This window comes from Lygodium microphyllum, chromosome 29, assembly GCF_053477565.2.
Source record: "Lygodium microphyllum isolate KBCC chromosome 29, Lygodium_microphyllum_v1.1.10, whole genome shotgun sequence".
Classification (NCBI taxonomy): Eukaryota; Viridiplantae; Streptophyta; class Polypodiopsida; order Schizaeales; family Lygodiaceae; genus Lygodium; species Lygodium microphyllum.
Window position 1 is genome coordinate 58531261 of NC_141163.1, and position 18843 is coordinate 58550103.

Below are 18843 nucleotides of genomic sequence, written 5' to 3' on the forward strand. Positions count from 1 at the left end.
AGTCAATAACAAGTGATAGTTTCACCAAGGCATCCAAGAAGTCAAACCCAAACAAATTTGCATCTCAAGCATGCAAAGGAATTTCAACACGTACTCATTAGGGACAACAAGCACCTTCTTCCATTCCCAAACATAGTAGACTATAAGAGGGGTTCTCATCAATCATTCACAAGCATAATACTCATGGAAGAATCACAAAGGTTCAAAATTATGAGCTTAGTATTAAATGGAGAATCAAACATTGTATGTAACAAAAGATGAGAAAAAATGACAAAAGAGGCCATATTTGAGTGACAAGGAACAATGGACTCTCAAAGGATGAAAACAATTATTTTTCAAAGAAATTAGGTGGTTTGTTCTCTTAATGGAGAAAGATAATTAGTCCTATTGCACTTTGTATAATTCTTTGATGCTATGTAAATTTATTCAATATCACTTGCTAGTTTGATGCCCTTTGTCTCACATGTGTTTTTGCAAGTGACATTGTTTTCACCTTTCAGTCTGATTTCTCTCCTAAATTTGTACATAGTTCAATATGCACCCTTGTTTCAAGTTTCAAGCTCGAAAGGTTATAGAATTTGCAAATTTTAGTTTTAAAAATTAAAGGAAATATTGATAACTTTTCTTAACTTTTGTTATTCAATATCATATGAAGCACCCACAACAATTTGTCCCTTAGTGTAAGTAAAATTGATTCTAATGTGCATTATGGGCTCTAGTTTTAAACCACATTGATGCAAAATCAACATGCATTGAAAATTTAGTACAAAAACTTCTTATTTCACTATTTTGGAAACATATGATAATGGCTAAGAAAACCTCTACATTGCATGTGAGAAAGGCAAATTGGGCCCTATTTTTGTTGTGAATGTTAGGCTAACAAGAGTTGCATGGCTAGGAAGACTTAGCTAGTAGCGTTTAAAACATTTGTTACTTTAGGTGAGTTTTCTAAACATTGCCAAGGGCAAGAAAGCCAAAGAAAGCAATCTTGCCACCAATAAGGCATCCCAACAACTTGATGTCAAGAGTTGGCTACTGATACATAACTAACTATTGTTTGGGCAACTAGCCCTAGTGGCCCCTTATGTTGGATGCACTCACATCTAGATGGATGTGTGTTAACCTTTTAAGAAGGAGGCTGCCCATTTTCACACAGATTTGGATGAGTGGATCCTGGATTGTGTAGAACAATAGGTCTAGTACAAGATAAAGCAACCCTTGCACACCCTCTCTATAAGGATGGGTGTGTAGAAGCCCTTAGGTGGGTTCTGATTAGGTAGAGGGAAGCTCCATGACAGTGAATGGATAGGGTTGAAATTTGAAGCTGTTGCATGTGATTCATTTGAGAAAAATGAGGCGAAAGGCTTTGAAGTCCACCCATATTTGATACATAAATAATTTATTGATGCAAAACCTATTGTTAGCCAGTCACATCTTGTCCTACCATTGCTGCACCTTTGTATGAGAGATATGATAGCGTGTGTGAAACCATGTGTTCTTGGAGAGAGGAAAATAGACGTGTTTCGGTGGAGAGTCTAAAGCTAACTTAACAACAATAACAAAAGAAACGAGCATAACGACTTCCCAGTTCCGAGTTCAAGGACTCGGCCACAGAGCGCGAGCGAGCGAGCGAGCGAGACAGAAACAGACTGTTAACTATGCACAGCGATGCAGAGAGCGGCAGAGGAGAAGAAGGCAGAAGCGATGGTGGCGGCGGCGGGGTGGGTGATGCCATCGGAGGAGGTGGAGGCCGGGGCGGTGTGTTCAGTTTGGCTTCTTCAAATTCTAATTCTACGGACAGCAATGCAGAGGACTTCCCTCCCTACGCTTCGGAGTGGAAGAAGCCCCCCAATTCCCGCCGTGCCTCCTGGCGCAGTGCCTTCCCTTCCAGCCCCAAGAAGAAGCGCGAGTCCTTGTTCTTATCTGACCCCGTCCATGACATCCTCAAGGGTTCCTCTATACCTTTCTGCTTCCAGAAGCGGCGTGCTCGTATTGATTGGCGCACCCTGCACACCATCGATGTGGATCAGATTGTACGCGAAACAGGTCCTGCATAAATAAACATTTCCAGCGTTCGGTTTCTTATCTGTGGAGGAAATTCCGTCATAATATAATGGAAAAAGAGGTCCTGCATGAACAAGCATTTCCTCTGTTTTGTTTCTCATTATAACGAATTCTTGAAAAGTTCCTCCATCGAGACAATTGCTGATTATTGTGGCACAGGGCCTGGGACATAGCCACTTTTGAGCCTATACCTCTAGGAGGCCAGGTGTTCCAGCTCAGAATAGCATAAGTCTTTCGAGCATTGTCTTCCACTGTTCTGATGGAATATTGAAAATGAGACACTCATGTTGCAGGCTGGATTCTGTTGTTGTACAATATACTGTACACTAGCCACATCATGATGATTCCTTTGGAACTGTTGAAACTGTGTCACATTTGGGTATTCTTCCTTTGGTTGATTGAGTTCACATGAAAAACAAGTTTTCAAAACTTACAGCATAAACTTTCTTCTTACACATCAGTTCTACACTGCCTTCTTTCCATGCAATGGCATTTACTTTGATTCCCAATCTGCATTAACCAAGGTATGCAGGGAGCAGTATGTGCCTTTCTCAGTCTTGTTAATGCAAATGCCCTTCTTAGAGGCTCAGCTTCCTCTGGGGAACAGCACATTTCTTGTTCTATCTAAAGTCTGTGATGAAGAGGGTTTGGAAAGGTTGCTCCATAACGCAAGATTCATTTTTGGCATTAAACTGAAGGACTTCTGGTTTGTAATTGGTTTTGGAAAAGGACTCCATGCAATTGGTTTTGGAAAAGGACTTCGAAGAACTCTTTTTGTGCAAAAGCCTTTAACGTTGCCCAAAATTTTTACATTTTTCTTACTATAATTTGCAGAGAATGCTACAACTTTATGACAGCCGCATGATGACAGCTGATCTTCCTTCCCTTGGCTTCAATGAAGCTAGGCAAGCTGTCTAGACCACTGACTCTTTGTTAATGCCACCTTTTTTAGTTTCTTCTTTGTTGGCACATTTTACTGGGGCTGAAATTTTTGATGCCTTAATGGACAAAATGTCTTGGGAAAAGTGCCCTTTCTCCTTTCTTTGTCATGGTTCATTGCAGCTAATTTGACTCTTCAGGTTGCTACAAGCTCTATTATCTCACCTCAGGCCACTCATCTTTCCTCTATCTCACATCTTCACTCTCATTTTCCCCTCCCCTATAAGCCCTGCCTTCTCCCACCACATCTCCCTTCTGCCTGCCACTCACCTCAGTTTGGTGCCTTCCCAGCATCACTCTCCCTTACCAAGCTGCAGTGTGGTCACTCAGTTTTGAGGGCACTTCATTGTGCTGCTAGTTGGGCATCTTCATGGACTGCTGGATGGCTCATTTTGATCTGACCTGTTCTCTACAGTGGTGTCCTGAAGCTTATAGATACACTTCTCTCCGAATCTTGCATCCTTGGAGAGAGGGAGACTGGCGGCACTACTTCTTGTCATCATTGTGCTGGTACCTTGGTGGTATTGTATTGTATCTCATCCTCCACTTTATGGATTCCATTGTCCCTTCATTCTGAGTTCCTGTGCTTATCTCTTTGTACCAGTGTTTATGGTTTGTCTTTCCACGTTTTATTTCATTTGCACATTCTCACATGGAAGCAGTCAGCTAGAATCTTCAATTCTGGCCTGTCTACCAGCTGGGTGACTCATTTCTTGTGGTAGGCGACCTTCTTTCCGGCTGCAACAAGTGTTGAATCCTGCATGTTTGACTGCTGCCTGGTCATTTTGGCTGCTGCTATACTGTGAGGGTTACTACTGCTGTTGCTTACTATTCCACACCCTTTTGGACATTGTGTGTTTTGGGCTGGACCTGCTCTAGACTGTGGTAACCCTGCAAATTTTTGCTGATTTGATCTTCACACTTGCATTTTGCCTTTTCAGCTTGAGAGAGAGTCTCATGTGTTGGTTGTTCTGATCTGTCACTGCACTCACTTCACTATTGTGCCATTCTCTGTGCTTTCTTGATTCCTTGTGTGTGATAGAATTGTTGAAAAAGGCATAACTATTCTACTTGGGGTGCTATAATAAAGACATGGTTTCTCAAGAAGTGATTGTGATGTATAGTCTCATGAGTGGCTTCTTGCACCCTCAAAGACCTTTGGTACCATCCGGTGGGTTGAAGAAGAATCCAAGGAAGCAGTCCTTGATTGGGACTTGCTTGGCAGCCACAACATGCTTAGCTCTTCTCCCATGCATCTCCAAAGTAGTCCTACTGGTGATCAGCTCTTGTGGGACCCTTGTGAGTTGTGGGCGAAGCTTCACCAAATGAATGAGGCTCCATCATGCACACGGGCTGTCACCCTCTTTAGTCAACTCTAGACCATCAAGTATGAGCCAACTTAATCCATTCACTCCTTTCTTCTCCTAGTGACGACCATTCAAGACCAATTCTGCAACATGCAAGCTGCCCTTCTTGAAGGATGTTTGGTGAGGAGGATGCTTTACAAGCTCCCTATTGAGTTTGATGGCGTGGCCAATACTTTGAGGGTTCAAACTTTGTTGGAGTCAGTGAGCTTTCAGCATATGGCATCTATGTCACTGGAGCATGAGTACGCTTGTAGGTTATAGGAAAGACTGCTATCTTGAGCTGGTGACCTGCATGTATGAGCTTTTGTAGTCGTAGATAGGGGCAAAAAGGAGGGGAAGCGCTACCTTTTTAGCAAGAAGGGGCATCTCCAAAAGGATTACAAGAAGCTAGTGGCTTTCTACAAGAAGAAGGGCAAGGATGAGTCCCACTCTTCATCATCCTTGGACTCTTAACATTGATTCTAGGTGCATGACTAAGGCCATGGCAACCTAAGAATCTATCTTCTAGCCCTATTGATGCTACTATCCCTCAGGAGTTTTCGGGCTAGAGAGGGATTGTGAGAGGGTGGTGGTGATGGGGATTACTGGCCTCACCATTATTTTGATACGGTGCACCCCGAGGGAGTCTTTCACCATGTATCAATTAAGTCTAGCGGTTCAAATCCTGAAGTTGGTGTGACTTTAGGTCTGTGATGGGAGGTTTTAACAGAGAGTGGGATATTGATCCTAGTTTGTTCCCACATGGGGAACCCCTTTGTCAGACTGGCTCTACGAGGGGAATCCATGATCATGGTGTACTTCTCCAGGGGTATTCATTACATGCAACGAGATTCTGCTATTTCCACTTTTTGTGATTAGGGATCAAGTTGTTAGAGTGAAGTGAATGTGGAAGTGTATGATCTGACTGAAAGAAAGAAGTGAACATGGAGAGAAGCGAGAGAGAAAGAGACAGTAGAGGACTGAAGACTGCAGAGTATGAATGCTGAATACGGAAGGCGATATATACAATGGGCTGTTGGAGTATCACCAGCTGGAGCTCTCTCTCAACCTGCAGCAAACTGAAGTGAGTGTGACCCCAGGAAGGCCAGCCATAAATAGGCTGCTGTAAATGCATAAAAAAAGTCATGTCAGCTAGTAAAAAACTTCCTGACAGGTGCTGCACTGGCCAATTGATCAGCAAATAATAAAATAATAAAAGAAATGCTGCAAAAAGTTGCCTGCCAGATGGCATAGCCTGTCCTCCCAGTCCAGCCTCCCTGTCCTGCCTGGAAACGTGCCCAAACTGCTGGCGATTGCATAAACTGCTACCTGACCTGCTCTTGGACATGATGCAACTGCATAAACTACCCTAAAATACCATGTACATGCTTGTGCCTCTCCTGGGGATGACCAAGTCTCTAACTGTTAGCTTGCTTATTTTAGTTGTGTGAGTCTTTCATCTCCTGGTTGTGAGCTCCTGTCAGAGTTTGACAACGGAGACATGGGAGCTCTGGCAGTTTAGTGTGCATTTCCTTTGTTTTAGGCACATTTCCTGTGCATTTCCTTGTCTGTCAGTTGGTTTACACCCCTTGCCAATGCATGCCTGCTCCATGACTATTGGGATATTTTTGTCATCATTTTCCCATTTTTTGAGAGCAATTGGACTGCATTCCTCGTAGTCATTTTCTCATTTATGAGCAGTCAGTCAGATTTGGGGCCCTAGATAGTAGTCGGCTAGTTTGGTGGTATTGTTGCTATATATAGCAGCCCTCCTCTCCCACTTGGTCATTCATTCTTTTGCAGATCTTGCACACTCCATCTCCGACACACTCCGAATTTGGTGCTGCCATCTTCATCAGTCTGAACTGGTGCCCTCATTGATGCTGTGGGTTGCATGCAGGGACTGATCAGTCCTCATCATTGTATTCAGCATTCTTCTTTAGTTAGTGTAGTAGTTTTTCCTTCATCTCATGCTGTCTTTTTTTTTTTTTTTTTTTTTTCGTAAAAGGTAATTGTATTAATTACGAAAAAAAGTACATGATTACTTGATTACAAGATACATGACGACAATCTAAGTCATCATGTGAAGAGATTCTAAGTACTACAAGTTACAACGTCATGGCAAGGATGCAGAGGATTTCCTGATTACAGGATACACGAGGGCCCTAGGCCAACATGTGGGGAAACCCCGTAGTAATGCACTGAAAAGGTTACACCAATCATGGCAACGACCCCGAGGCAATTGCCATATGCCATGGATGCAAATCCTCCCAAGGAAGCAGGTCGGAGTGTCGGATGATATCTAGCTGCCAATGCAAGAGCCCTTTAAGCCTGGCAATATGTCGGGGTACATTAGAGGCCGAATCAAAGAGAAAAGCATTGCGCGTGGTCCAAATGTGCCAGCATCCCCAATATCTGAAAAAGTGAAATAAGATCTTCTCATGCAACTGTGGCGGTGCAGGATACTTCGGGCGCACAAAAACCTAGTCGAAAGGAGTTAGCGAGGACCCGACCACCGCGCGCCAAATGTGCGACAAGAGCGACCAGATATTCTTGGCGAGCGGGCAAGAGAGAAAACGATGTCGGGCCGATTCCGCCGGTGTGGTACAGAAGAAACAATTGCCATTCGAGATGCGACGCTTGGCAAGGGCCGAGGCCAGAGGAAGACCACCAATCATCACCCGCCAAAGAAAAACCTTGCATTTGAAAGGCGTCTTATTTAGCCAGCCCTCCATCAGCGTTTTCTGCCACCATGACAGCGATTTCCGCAGTCCCCAAACAGTATTAGCTTTCTCTCCCAGCCATTGGTGATCTTGAACAAGAAGATGATACACCTGATTAGTAGAGGCCTTTTCTAGACTCAGGCGGCCTGCAAGGTCCCAGTCCTGCCAAGGGCGGTCCACAGTCAAGGCAGGAAAGGGTTGCCGACCCTGAAGTTCCGACGAAAGCTGCTCCCATAAATTACGGTATCCACGCGGGATCTTGAAGAGTCGCCGAGCAGTCCGAAAAGATATGAGGACATTGCGAGTGGCAAGGGTAGCATCCGCCACCGACGTCACACCTAAACGGGCCATTCGATTAAATCTCAGTCTAAGTTGATGTTTATCTTCCCATGAAAGGAGTCTCGATACTGCCAACAATTCCAGCTGAAAGGAGTTAGTCTGCAAGCGGTCCCCTGCTGGGTGCCAACGGGCCTTTTGGAGCACCACTTTCCACGAGCCGACCAAGTGCAGTAACAAAGAGGAAGAGGGACTGGAAACACGAGAGTCCGCATTAAGGACATGCCACCAAGAGGCCCGAAGCCGTGTGTTACCATGGCGCAGCTCGCTGTCCTCAAGAAAATAGCGGGCTATGATGGTCCATGGGTGATGGTCCACACACATGGCACGAAAAAGGGACCAGCGGAGAGCTAACATATGAGTGTGTGCATCCAAAATAGCTCCTCCACCCATGCGCTTAGGGGTACATGCGTGTGACCATGAAATCCAGGAAATGCCGGCCTGCAGTGAATCCTTCTTCCACAACATGAAACGGATGGGATGAGTGAGGGCCTTCAAAGTAGTAGGCGTCCATGGCAACAAAGGCAGGAAATATGTAAGCATCGGAAGCATGATTGTCTGGGCCACTTTGAGGCGGACATGGAATGGCCACGCTTGTGACTTCCAATACATAAACTTCGCCGCCAGTTTTTGTGAAATCCAGTCCAGCAGGTCTTTTGGCCGTACATCCACCCCCAATGGGTATCCAAGATGCCTGACAATGGAGCCACGGGAAACCACCTGGCCTTGCCAGCCTAAGGACTGCAGATCAGGCTCCATACAAGTGAGAATGGCTGACTTAAGGGCATTGATGCGAAGCCCAGAGGCCTGACCAAAGAGTGTCCAAACATCTAATGCCCTGCGAATGTTGTCCCTGTCCGCCTGCAAGATCATAAAGGTATCGTCAGCCAAAGATTGGCTAACGAAGTGCTGACCCAACGGAAGAGACAGCCCGGCCAGCTGAGCAGATGCTGCCATGGAGGATAACATTGAAAGGACCGGGTGAGTCGCCAGGGCAAAAAAGAGCGGGCTCAAAGGACAACCCTGTCTGACCGAGTGCGCAAGGACAAATGGCTCTGTAACTCCACCATTAAGCATAACTCTGGAGGAAGCCTCAGCACTAATGGTGTAGATCAGTCGGGACATGCGGGTACCAAAGCCCATAGCCGACATGAGGTCTGCAATGAACGACCAGTCCACATAGTCAATCGCCATTTGCACATTTAAGATATTATGCAGAATGTTGCGGCTCTTAATGAAGCCATATTGGAGAGGATGCACAATAGCTGGAAGGTGCTTGTGAAGTCGATTCGCCAGCACTTTGGAGTAGATTTTATACATGGAGCCCATCAAAGAGATTGGTCTCCAGTGTTGCAACTTTGACGGCGAAGGGACCTTTGGAATTAGTTTGATAAGGCCTTCTTTCCATGAGGAGGGCATGACCCCCGTTTCCCACACTTGCTGAAACATGGCCACCAATGGCTTCACCAACTGCGTGGCCGAGGTCTAAAAGAATTCATTAGTGAGACCATCCCAGCCAGGACTTTTATCATTCGACAAGTGCAACAAAACGTCCATAACCTCTTCCTCGCAAATATTCGTCTCCAAAGCGGCTTGCATATCAAGTGGAACCTGCTGGCGGACCAGTTGATAGAAGACCGAACGGGCATGCGTAACCTGGCTAGAAGGCGAGGAAGAGGAACCAAGGAGTTCCATAAAATAGTTTCTGCACATAGTGACAATGGTTTGCGGATCCGTGACCATGCGACCTTCCGAATCCTGGAGTCTGGTCATATTTTCGCGAGCTGGAGACGCATGCAAGGCGCGAAAGAACTTATGAGACTGGCAGGCGTTGTCTTGCATTGTGTCCATCAAGTTGTGCAGCTTGGCCTGTTGATAAGATTTCAACTGAAACACTTGAATAAGATGGGCCAACCGCCTCTCCAGAGACAGCAAAAAATCATCATCAGGGGAATCCAGGAGCAAGGAACGGACCAACGCCAGTAGGTCTTCTGCTGCATGTCGACGCCGGCGACAAAGCGAGGCATGATGGATCCCATACTGGCGAGCAACTCGCTGCACATTGGAGAGCAGTCGTGCAAATGAAGGCAAGCCCTCCGAGGCGAAGTCCAATAAGAACCTCTCAATCAGCTGCTGCATATAGCCCTGGAAAATTGAATGCTTCAAATAAGAGGAGTTGAAACGTAAAGGGAGCCTATCCAGGAATTGCACAAAAGGTGCAATAGAGTGTGCTCACATCTCAAGCTGGAGGGGGAAATGGTCCGACAACGCATATTGCCGCAAGACCTTCATCTCCAGCATCTCGGGAAGAAAATCATCGCCCTGCATGATATATATTCTGTCCAGTCGCGACCAGGTAGTTGCATATTGTGCGGAATGAAAAGTAAACCCTGAAAAAGAAGGGTGAAGCCACGACCAAAGATCTTGCTTGAGCACGTGCAAAGCAAAGGAATTCCACACCCGGCTTTCCGGCGTATCCATTACCGAATGCCCTGAAGTGGACTGTGAAGAGTCAACACACATATTGAAATCGCCCATCAAGAACCCCCTTCGGCCGAGTGACATGGAGCCTTGCAAAGTGGACCAAAGATCCCGTCGGGATGCGGGATCATTCGGAGCATAGAGGCCCAACAGCCATAAAATCTCTCCTTCAAATAAGACTTCGATCACCAAAAACCGGCCCTGCACATCATTTTTAACAAGGACAGGCTGATATTTCTCATGGACAATCATTAGCACGCCCGAATAGTGCGAAGCATGAGTCCCTGCATAAAACAGACGAAATCCATGACAATCTATTACTTTCCCTGCTTCACCGTGACTTTTGTGCTCAACTGCACACAATACATCCCACTGGTTCTCGTGCAAGACGGTCCACATGGCATGTTGCTTATGGCGAGAGCAAATGGCTGGCACATTCCACGTGGCTATCTTCATGTATTCTCAAAGAAGGAAGTCAGGAACGAGGCGCCTGCTGCCTCGATTTCACCTTTTCCGCGAGAGCATCCAGGACACCCTCATCCAGAAAATCAGCCAATACTGCGAAAGAATTCTGGCGACTTGCTTTGGAGGTAGAAGGGAAATCCACTACCTTGGGAGAGGGGCGGGGATAACGCCGATCCCAGGGTGTAATAACATTTCCTTTGGCATCGAACGCCAGGTTGGCAGGTGGGCCTCTGGGGCTGTCGGTATAGGCTCTCCTTGGAGACTGATTGCGGGGGCCCGACGGGGCCGTAGGACGCGCAGCCTGCTGTGAAGTGGGCATGTCTTTCCGGCGCACGGAATCCTGGGAAGCGGGAGGCCCAGGATCTGCCAGGCCTGCATCCAACTTTTTACCTTTTTTAGGACGTGCCTCAATCCAGTCAGTGCGACCGGAATCCACACTCAGGACGTGTTGTTTGCCTTTATCCATGACATGAGGAGACTGAAGGGCTTCCTGGGGCGTGGCATCAAGCACCATGTCGTCCTTGGGTAGCGCAACCTGCGCATCCTCCGAAGACGTCTGCTTTTCAGGGCATTCAGCCATGAAATGCCCCAGTTTTCCACATGAAAAGCAGTGGCCCGCAAAGTTGCCCCATTTTAAGCGAAAATACAAAGGATGCATGCCCGAACAATTGAGGCGAAGCCACGCGGGCCTTTTCCTGGCCGTGTCCCAGAGCATGCATAAACGGTTGCGGTTCATCGCCCTGAGGCTTGGGGGAACCAGCACTGTTCCCACAACTGCCATCGCATCCTTCAACATGGGCCAATAGACCGCCGGACAGTTTTCCACCTCCACCCACACCGGGCATTCGCGTTGAAGCAGACGCTGGAAGTCGGCCATGGGGCGCCATGGCACAACATGAACCAAGCGGCGATCAAAGAATAGCGGCAACTTGGACAGGAGCTCAGCGCGATGCGTTTCTGATTTCAGCAGGACCTCATAAAACCCGCGAGGTCCAAGGAAGATCTCCTCAACCGACTCCCCTTGCAATAAATGGTGCAACCACTGGCGAATGTGCGAAAGCACTGGGATCCTGCCAGTGAAGAAAAGTATAACGGCACGGTCATAGAACACCGAGAAGGATCGCAAGACTGATTTGGGGTCGACCGTGGCTTCCAGCACATCATCCGTTCCCGCAACAGAAAAAGATTCGGTATTATGCTGGACATAATCACCAAGCAGAGTATTGGCGAAGTCCAGCAAATGCTCCCAGTCAATTTCCTGCGAATCCACAGGGTCAGAGGCCACTTGCGCATAGGAGCGTTCCGGAGGGGTCATTGGCTCATCAGGCTTATGCTTGGAGCGTTTGCCGGCAGGCGGCTGTTCAGAAGTTGGCGGTAACTCCTCCGTGCATGGCACCATGTCTTCCGGCTCCTCTGCATCGGAATCAGGGCCAAGGGCTGCCACCGTCCGGTCAAGAAAGTCCAAATCCAGGCCAGCCATACTGCTGTCTTCACACGCGTCCTGTCAGCCTGAGTCGTGGCCTGTCCCACGAGCGCGTGTGGCAGGGCGCAACCCTAACGGTGCACGGGCCTAAGGGTGGGGCACAGGTCTGGCAGTCGACGGCAGCACGGGATAGTCGAGGGCGCAGGGCAAGGGCCTCGCCAGCAGAAACCCTAAAACTCAGAGGGCAAATGAACAAAAAGTGGTGCAGAGCCCACCACTCAGGCGGGCGACAACAGGGCGGGGGCCGCTGGCGATGGGCCGACCAGCAGCGGGGCGAAGGACCCAGCTGCGCCCGACGGAACAGGACGCCAGGGGCAGCTGCGGCCAACGGGGCGTCAGGGGCGGGCAATGGGTGACAGGTCTGCAGGCGACGGGCAGCTGCAGGCGACGGGCAGCTACAGGCAACAGGCGACGGGCGACGGGCCGCGGCAGGGGACGGGCAGTTGCAGGTGACGGGCGGCAGGCAGCTGCAGGCGACGACGGGCGCAGACGACGGTGGCGAACCTGGCTATGGCGGCGCGACAGGCGACGTGCTCCCCGACATCGCGACGGTTCTCCTCTCTCTCCCCCTCCCTCTCTCTCTCTCTCTCTCTCTCTCTCTCTCTCTCCCATCTCATGCTGTCTCTTTCTCACCGTGTTTGTGTTCCTTCTTTTGTTACGCACTCTCACATGGTATCATTGTCTAGAAGAGGACGTGATTGAGTCTAACCTGCAAAGAAACGACCATCTAGCCATCAAATGCAGCTTTCAGCCTGTGTTTGCTGCAAATGCAACCTCTGCATCATAAGGCGGCATCATCTCCACTAGGGCATCATTATCTGGAGGGAGGTAATTGCATCTTCCACCTAAGCGACCATTCTCCTCAATTGATGATAGTGTTTTGCCTCCAAAATGCAAGGTTGTTGGTCTAGTCGATAGGTTTTTGACTGTAAGCAAGAGTCTTTGGCAGCAAGCAAAAGTCTCTCACACATAGGTGGCACATCTACATCAATTATAGTCAATCGTTCTTTTGTTCATGTGCTGTTGCTTTATCAAACATAGATTCTTGGGTGATTGCATGTTTCGAAGATGTCTCAACACGAGTTTTTCAGCTTTGATGACTTAGCGGATGAGGTCTTTCATCATTCCTTTGAACGACAACAGGATTATTGGAGGTCAAAGTCCTCTGTGCGGACTCCCTATTTGGAGCACCCCTCTCCTCCTCCCTCCCTTCATGTTTTCCATAAGGTGTAGTCTACCGGCCTGAAGATGCCTTATATGGCACTTGTTGTACAGGTGTACATGCTTCCTTCTTTGCCCAAAGAAAACAAGTTGGATGGTTCCAACTATTCTCTATGCTCGTGTAAGGCATAGTTGCATTCGTACTACATATGGACTAATTCGTTTGGTACGGTTTATATCGTACTGTACAGTGCGTATTCATATCACTTCGTACCAAAAAATAGGCTATTTTTGGCCTATGAAGACTAGACCACACAATATCTTCCAACTCCTAAGCCTTATGTTTATTATCATAATTTCAAGTCTCTCACTCACTCACTCACTCACACACACACACACACACTCTTTTTTTTTTTTCGTAAAAGGTAATTATATTAATTACGAAAAAAATACACGATTACTGGATTACAAGGTACATGATGACACAAAGCCATCATGTGAAGAGGTTTTCTCTTTCTCTCTCTCTCTCTTTTTTCTGATTACAAGATACACGAGGGCCCTCGGCCAACATGTGGGGAAGCCCCGGAGTAATGCATTGAAAAAGTTACACCAATCATGGCAACGACCCAGAGGCAATTGCCATATGCCACGGATGCAAATCCTCTCGAGGGAGCAAGTCGGAGTGTCGGATGATATCCAGCTGCCAATGCAAGAGCCCTTTAAGCCTGGCAATATGTCGGGGTACATTAGAGGCCGAATCAAAGAGAAAAGCATTGCGCGTGGTCCAAATGTGCCAGCATCCCCAATATCTGAAAAAGTGAAATAAGATCTTCTCATGCAACTGTGGCGGTGCGGAATACTTCGGGCGCACAAAAACCCAATCGAAAGGAGTTAGCGAGGATCCCACCACCGCGCGCCAAATGAGCGACAAGAGTGACCAGATATTCTTGGCGAGCGGGCAAGAGAGAAAACGATGTCGGGCCGATTCCGCCGGTGTGGTACAGAAGAAACAATTGCCATTCGAGATGCGACGCTTGGCAAGGGCCGAGGCCAGAGGAAGACCACCAATCATTACCCGCCAAAGAAAAACCTTGCATTTGAAAGGTGTCTTATTTTGCCAGCCCTCCATCAGCGTTTTGTGCCACCATGACAGCGATTTCCGCAGTCCCCAAACAGTGTTAGCTTTCTCTCCCAGCCATTGGTGATCTTGAACAAGAAGATGATACACCTGATTAGTGGAGGCCTTTTCCAGATTCAGGCGGCCTGCAAGATCCCAGTCCTGCCAAGGGCGATCCACCGTCAAGGCAGGAAAGGGTTGCCGACCCTGAAGCTTCGACGAAAGCTGCTCCCACAAATCACGGTATCCACGCGGGATCTTAAAGAGTCGCCGAGCAGTCCGAAATGAGACGAGGACATTGCGAGTAGCAAGGGTAGCATCCGCAACCGACATCACACCTAAACGGGCCATGCGATTAAATCTTGGTCTGAGTTGATGTTTATCTTCCCATGAAAGGAGTCTCGATACTGCCAACAATTCCAGCTGAAAGGAGTTAGTCTGCAAGCGGTCCCCCACTGGGTGCCAGCGGGCCTTTTGGAGCACCACTTTCCAAGAGCCGACCAAGTGCAGTAACAAAGAGGACGAGGGACTGGAAACACGAGAGTCAGCATTAAGGACATGCCACCAGGAGGCCCGAAGCCGTGTGTTGCCATGGCGGAGCCCGCTGTCCTCAAGAAAATAACGGGCTATGATGGACCAAGGGTGGTGATCCACACACATGGCACGAAAAAGGGACCAACGGAGAGCTAACATATGAGTGTGTGCATCCAAAATCGCTCCGCCACCCATGCGCTTAGGGGTACATGCGTGTGACCAAGAAATCCAGGAAATGCCGGCCTGCAGTGAGTCCTTCTTCCATAGCATGAAACGGATGGGATGAGTGAGGGCCTTCAAAGTAGTAGGAGTCCATGGCAACAATGGCAGGAAATACGTTAGCATTGGAAGCATGATTGTCTGGGCCACTTTGAGGCGGACATGGAATGGCCACGCTTGCGACTTCCAATACATAAACTTTGCTGCCAATTTTTGTGAAATCCACTCCAGCAGGGCTTTTGGCCGTACATCCACCCCCAATGGGTATCCAAGATGCCTGACAATGGAGCCACGGGAAACCACCTGGCCTTGCCAGCCTAAGGACTGCAAATCAGGCTCCGTACAACTGAGAAGGGCTGACTTAAGGGCATTGATGCGAAGCCCAGAGGCCTGACCAAAGAGTGTCCAAACATCTAATGCCCTTCGAATGTTGTCCCTGTCCGCCTGCAAAATCATAAAGGTGTCATCCACCAAGGATTGGCTAATGAAGTGCTGACCCAACGGAAGAGACAGACCGGCCAGCTGGGCAGAGGCTGCCATGGAGGATAACATTGAAAGGACCGGGTGAGTCGCCAGGGCAAAGAAGAGGGGGCTCAAAGGACAACCCTGTCGGACCGAGCGTGCAAGGACAAATGGCTCTGTAACTCCACCATTAAGCATAACTCTGGAGGAAGCCTCAGCACTGATGGTGTAGATCAATCGGGACATTCGGGTACCAAAGCCCATGGCCGACATGAGGTCTGCAATGAAAGACCAGTCCACATAATCAAATGCCTTTTCCAAGTCCAATTGGATCAATACCACTTCCTGACCGGAGTGCCGCGCATAGTCAATGGCCATTTGCACATTTAAGATATTATGCAGAATGTTGCGGCCCTTAATGAAACCATATTGGAAAGGATGCACAATAGCTGGAAGGTGCTTGTGGAGCCGATTCGCCAGCACTTTGGAGTAGATTTTATACATGGAGCCCATCAAAGAGATTGGTCGCCAGTGTTGCAACTTTGACGGCGAAGGGACCTTTGGAATTAGTTTGATAAGGCCTTCTTTCCATGAGGAGGGCATGACCCCCGTTTCCCACACCTGCTGAAACATGGCCACCAATGGCTTCGCCAACTGCGTGGCCGAGGTCTGAAAGAATTCATTAGTGAGACCATCCCAGCCAGGGCTTTTATCATTTGGCAGGTGCAACAAAACGTCCATAACCTCGTCCTCGCAAATATCCGTCTCCAAAGCGGCTTGCATATCAACTGGAACCTGCTGGCGGACCAGATGATAGAAGACCGCACGGGCATGCGTAACCTGGCTAGAAGGCGAGGAAGAGGAACCAAGAAGATCCATAAAATAGTTTCTGCACATAGTGACAATGGTCTGCGGATCCGTGACCATGCGACCTTCCGAATCCTGGAGTCTGGTCATATTTTCGCGGGGCGGAGATGCATGCAAGGCGCGAAAGAACTTATGAGACTGGCAGGTGCTATCTTGCATTGTGTCCATCAAGTTGTGCAGCTTGGCCTGTTGATAAGATTTCAACTGAAACACTTGAATAAGATGGGCCAACCGCCTCTCCAGAGACAGCAGAAAATCATCATCAGGGGAATCCAGGAGCAAGGAACGGACCAAGGCCAGTAAGTCTTCTGCTGCATGTCGACGCCGGCGGCAAAGCGAGGCATGATGGATCCCATACTGGCGAGCAACCCGCTGCACATTAGAGAGCAGCCTTGCAAATGAAGGCCAGCCCTCAGAGGCGAAGTCCAATAAGAACCTCTCAATCAACTGCTGCATATAGCCCTGGAAAACTGAATGCTTCAGATAGGAGGAGTTGAAGCGTAAAGGGAGCCTATCCAGGAATTGCACAAAAGGTGTAATAGAGTGTGCCCGCATCTCAAGCTGGAGGGGGAAATGGTCCGACAACGCATATTGCCGCAAGACCTTCATTTCCAGCATGTCGGGAAGAAAGTCATCGCCCTGCATGATATACATTCGGTCCAGCCGCGACCAGGTAGTTGCATATTGTGCGGAATGAAAAGTAAATCCTGAAAAAGAAGGGTGAAGCCACGACCAAAGATCTTGCTTGAGCACGTGCAAAGCAAAAGAACTCCACACCCGGCTTTCCGGCGTATCCATTACCGAATGCCCTGAAGTGGACTGAGAAGAGTCGACACACATATTGAAATCTCCCATCAAGAATCCCCTTCGGCCGAGTGACATGGAGCCCTGCAAAGTGGACCAAAGATCCCGCCGGGATGCGGGATCATTCGGAGCGTAGAGGCCCAATAGCCATAAAATCTCGCCTTCAAATAAGACTTCGATCACCAGAAAGCGGCCCTGCACATCATTTTTAACAAGGACAGGCTGATATTTCTCATGGACAATCATCAGCACGCCCGAATAGTGCGTAGCATGGGTCCCTGCATAAAACAGGCGGAATCCATGACAATCCATCACTTTTCCTGCTTCACCGTGACTTTTGTGCTCAACTGCACACAATACATCCCACTGGTTCTCGTGCAAGACGGTCCACATGGCATGTTGTTTATGGCGAGAGCAAATGCCTCGCACATTCCACGTGGCTATCTTCATGTATCCTCAAAGACGGAAATCAGGAACGAGGCACCTGCTGCCTCGATTTCACCTTTTCCGCGAGAGCATCCAGGACACCCTCATCCAGAAAATCAGCCAATACTGCAAAAGAATTCTGGCGACCTGCGTTGGAGGTAGAAGGGCAATCCACTGCCTTGGGAGAGGGGCGGGGATAACGCCGATCCCAGGGTGTAATAACATTTCCTTTGGCATCGAACGCCAGGTTGGCAGGTGGGCCTCTGGGGCTGTCGGTATAGGCTCTCCTTGGAGACTGATTGTGGGGGCCCGACGGGGCCCTAGGACGCGGAGCCTGCTGTGAAGTGGCCATTTCTTTCCGGCGCGTATACGTGCGCACGGAATCCTGGGAAGCGGGAGGCCCAGGATCCGCCAAGCCTGTATCCAACTTTTTACCTTTTTGAGGACGTGCCTCAATCCAGTCAGTACGACGGGAATCCACACTTCGGACCTGTTGTTTGCCTTTGTCCATGACATGAGGAGACTGAAGGGCTTCCTGGGGCGTGGCATCAAGCACCATGTCGTCCTTGGGCAGCACAACCTGCGCATCATCCGAAGACGAGACACACACACACTCTCTCTCTCTCTCTCTCTCTCTCTCTCTCTCTCTCTCCTTCCAAGATGAGTATGCAATTTCAAGAGCATCCCCCCCCTCTCTCTCTCTCCCCCCAAACTGCCAAGCCTCTCTCTTCCTCTCTCTCTCTCTCACACACACACACACACACGGCGTCCCCCCCCCCCCCCCCACCCACACACACACATACAAAAGAATGAAGAGCCTGTTTGTCCATCCACCCTAAACTTTACTTTGTTCTTTGATGTATTACATAATATATACTCCCATCTGTCTTCTAGTAGCACATTGCGCATGTTGTGCATGAGGTTTTACCTTGTTACCCTAATGTATTCATCCTATTAACTCAAGTGACATTGCTATTTTAGCTCTAAACATGTGGTTTTGGTTTTTTTTTTCCGTACTAATATCTTATTGTACCTTATAAAATCATAAGGTACCAATTAGTACCGTACTTTATCGTACCATACCGTATTGTACCTTTAATATGTGACAACCCTGGTGTAAGGTGGAGTGCATTCTTGATACCTTCGATCTTTGGGAGTTTATACCTCTCCTGGTTCTCCAGCTTGTGGAAGACCCCGTACATGGATCATCGATTGATTGTGAAGCCCTTTGGGATTGGCTTAACTCTTGAGCCCGATCCTTTCTCTTTATGAGTTTACAAGATTCTGTCTTGGTTCACGTTTGCAGATTGAAGACTACACAGAGGTGTGGAAGAAGCTTGCGTCTCTTTACCATTTGAAGGTGTTTGCCCATAGAATCTCCTTGGAGAAGAAGTTTTGAATGCTTGGTGTTGATGA

General features: G+C 48.3%; 1 protein-coding gene across 4 annotated transcripts in view; it reads left to right on the plus strand.

Annotated features, from left to right (window-relative positions):
- The first annotated feature begins 1604 nt into the window (after positions 1-1604).
- LOC148010678 (uncharacterized) overlaps positions 1605-18843 on the plus strand; it is a 304057-nt gene continuing 286818 nt past the window's right edge. For all 4 annotated transcript variants that reach the window (XM_087672005.1, XM_087672007.1, XM_087672006.1 and 1 more), the window contains exon 1: positions 1605-2046. In XM_087672005.1, coding sequence (XP_087528131.1) covers positions 1659-2046 — 388 coding nt within the window. In that variant the 5' untranslated portion in view covers positions 1605-1658. The remainder of the gene's footprint in view (positions 2047-18843) is intronic.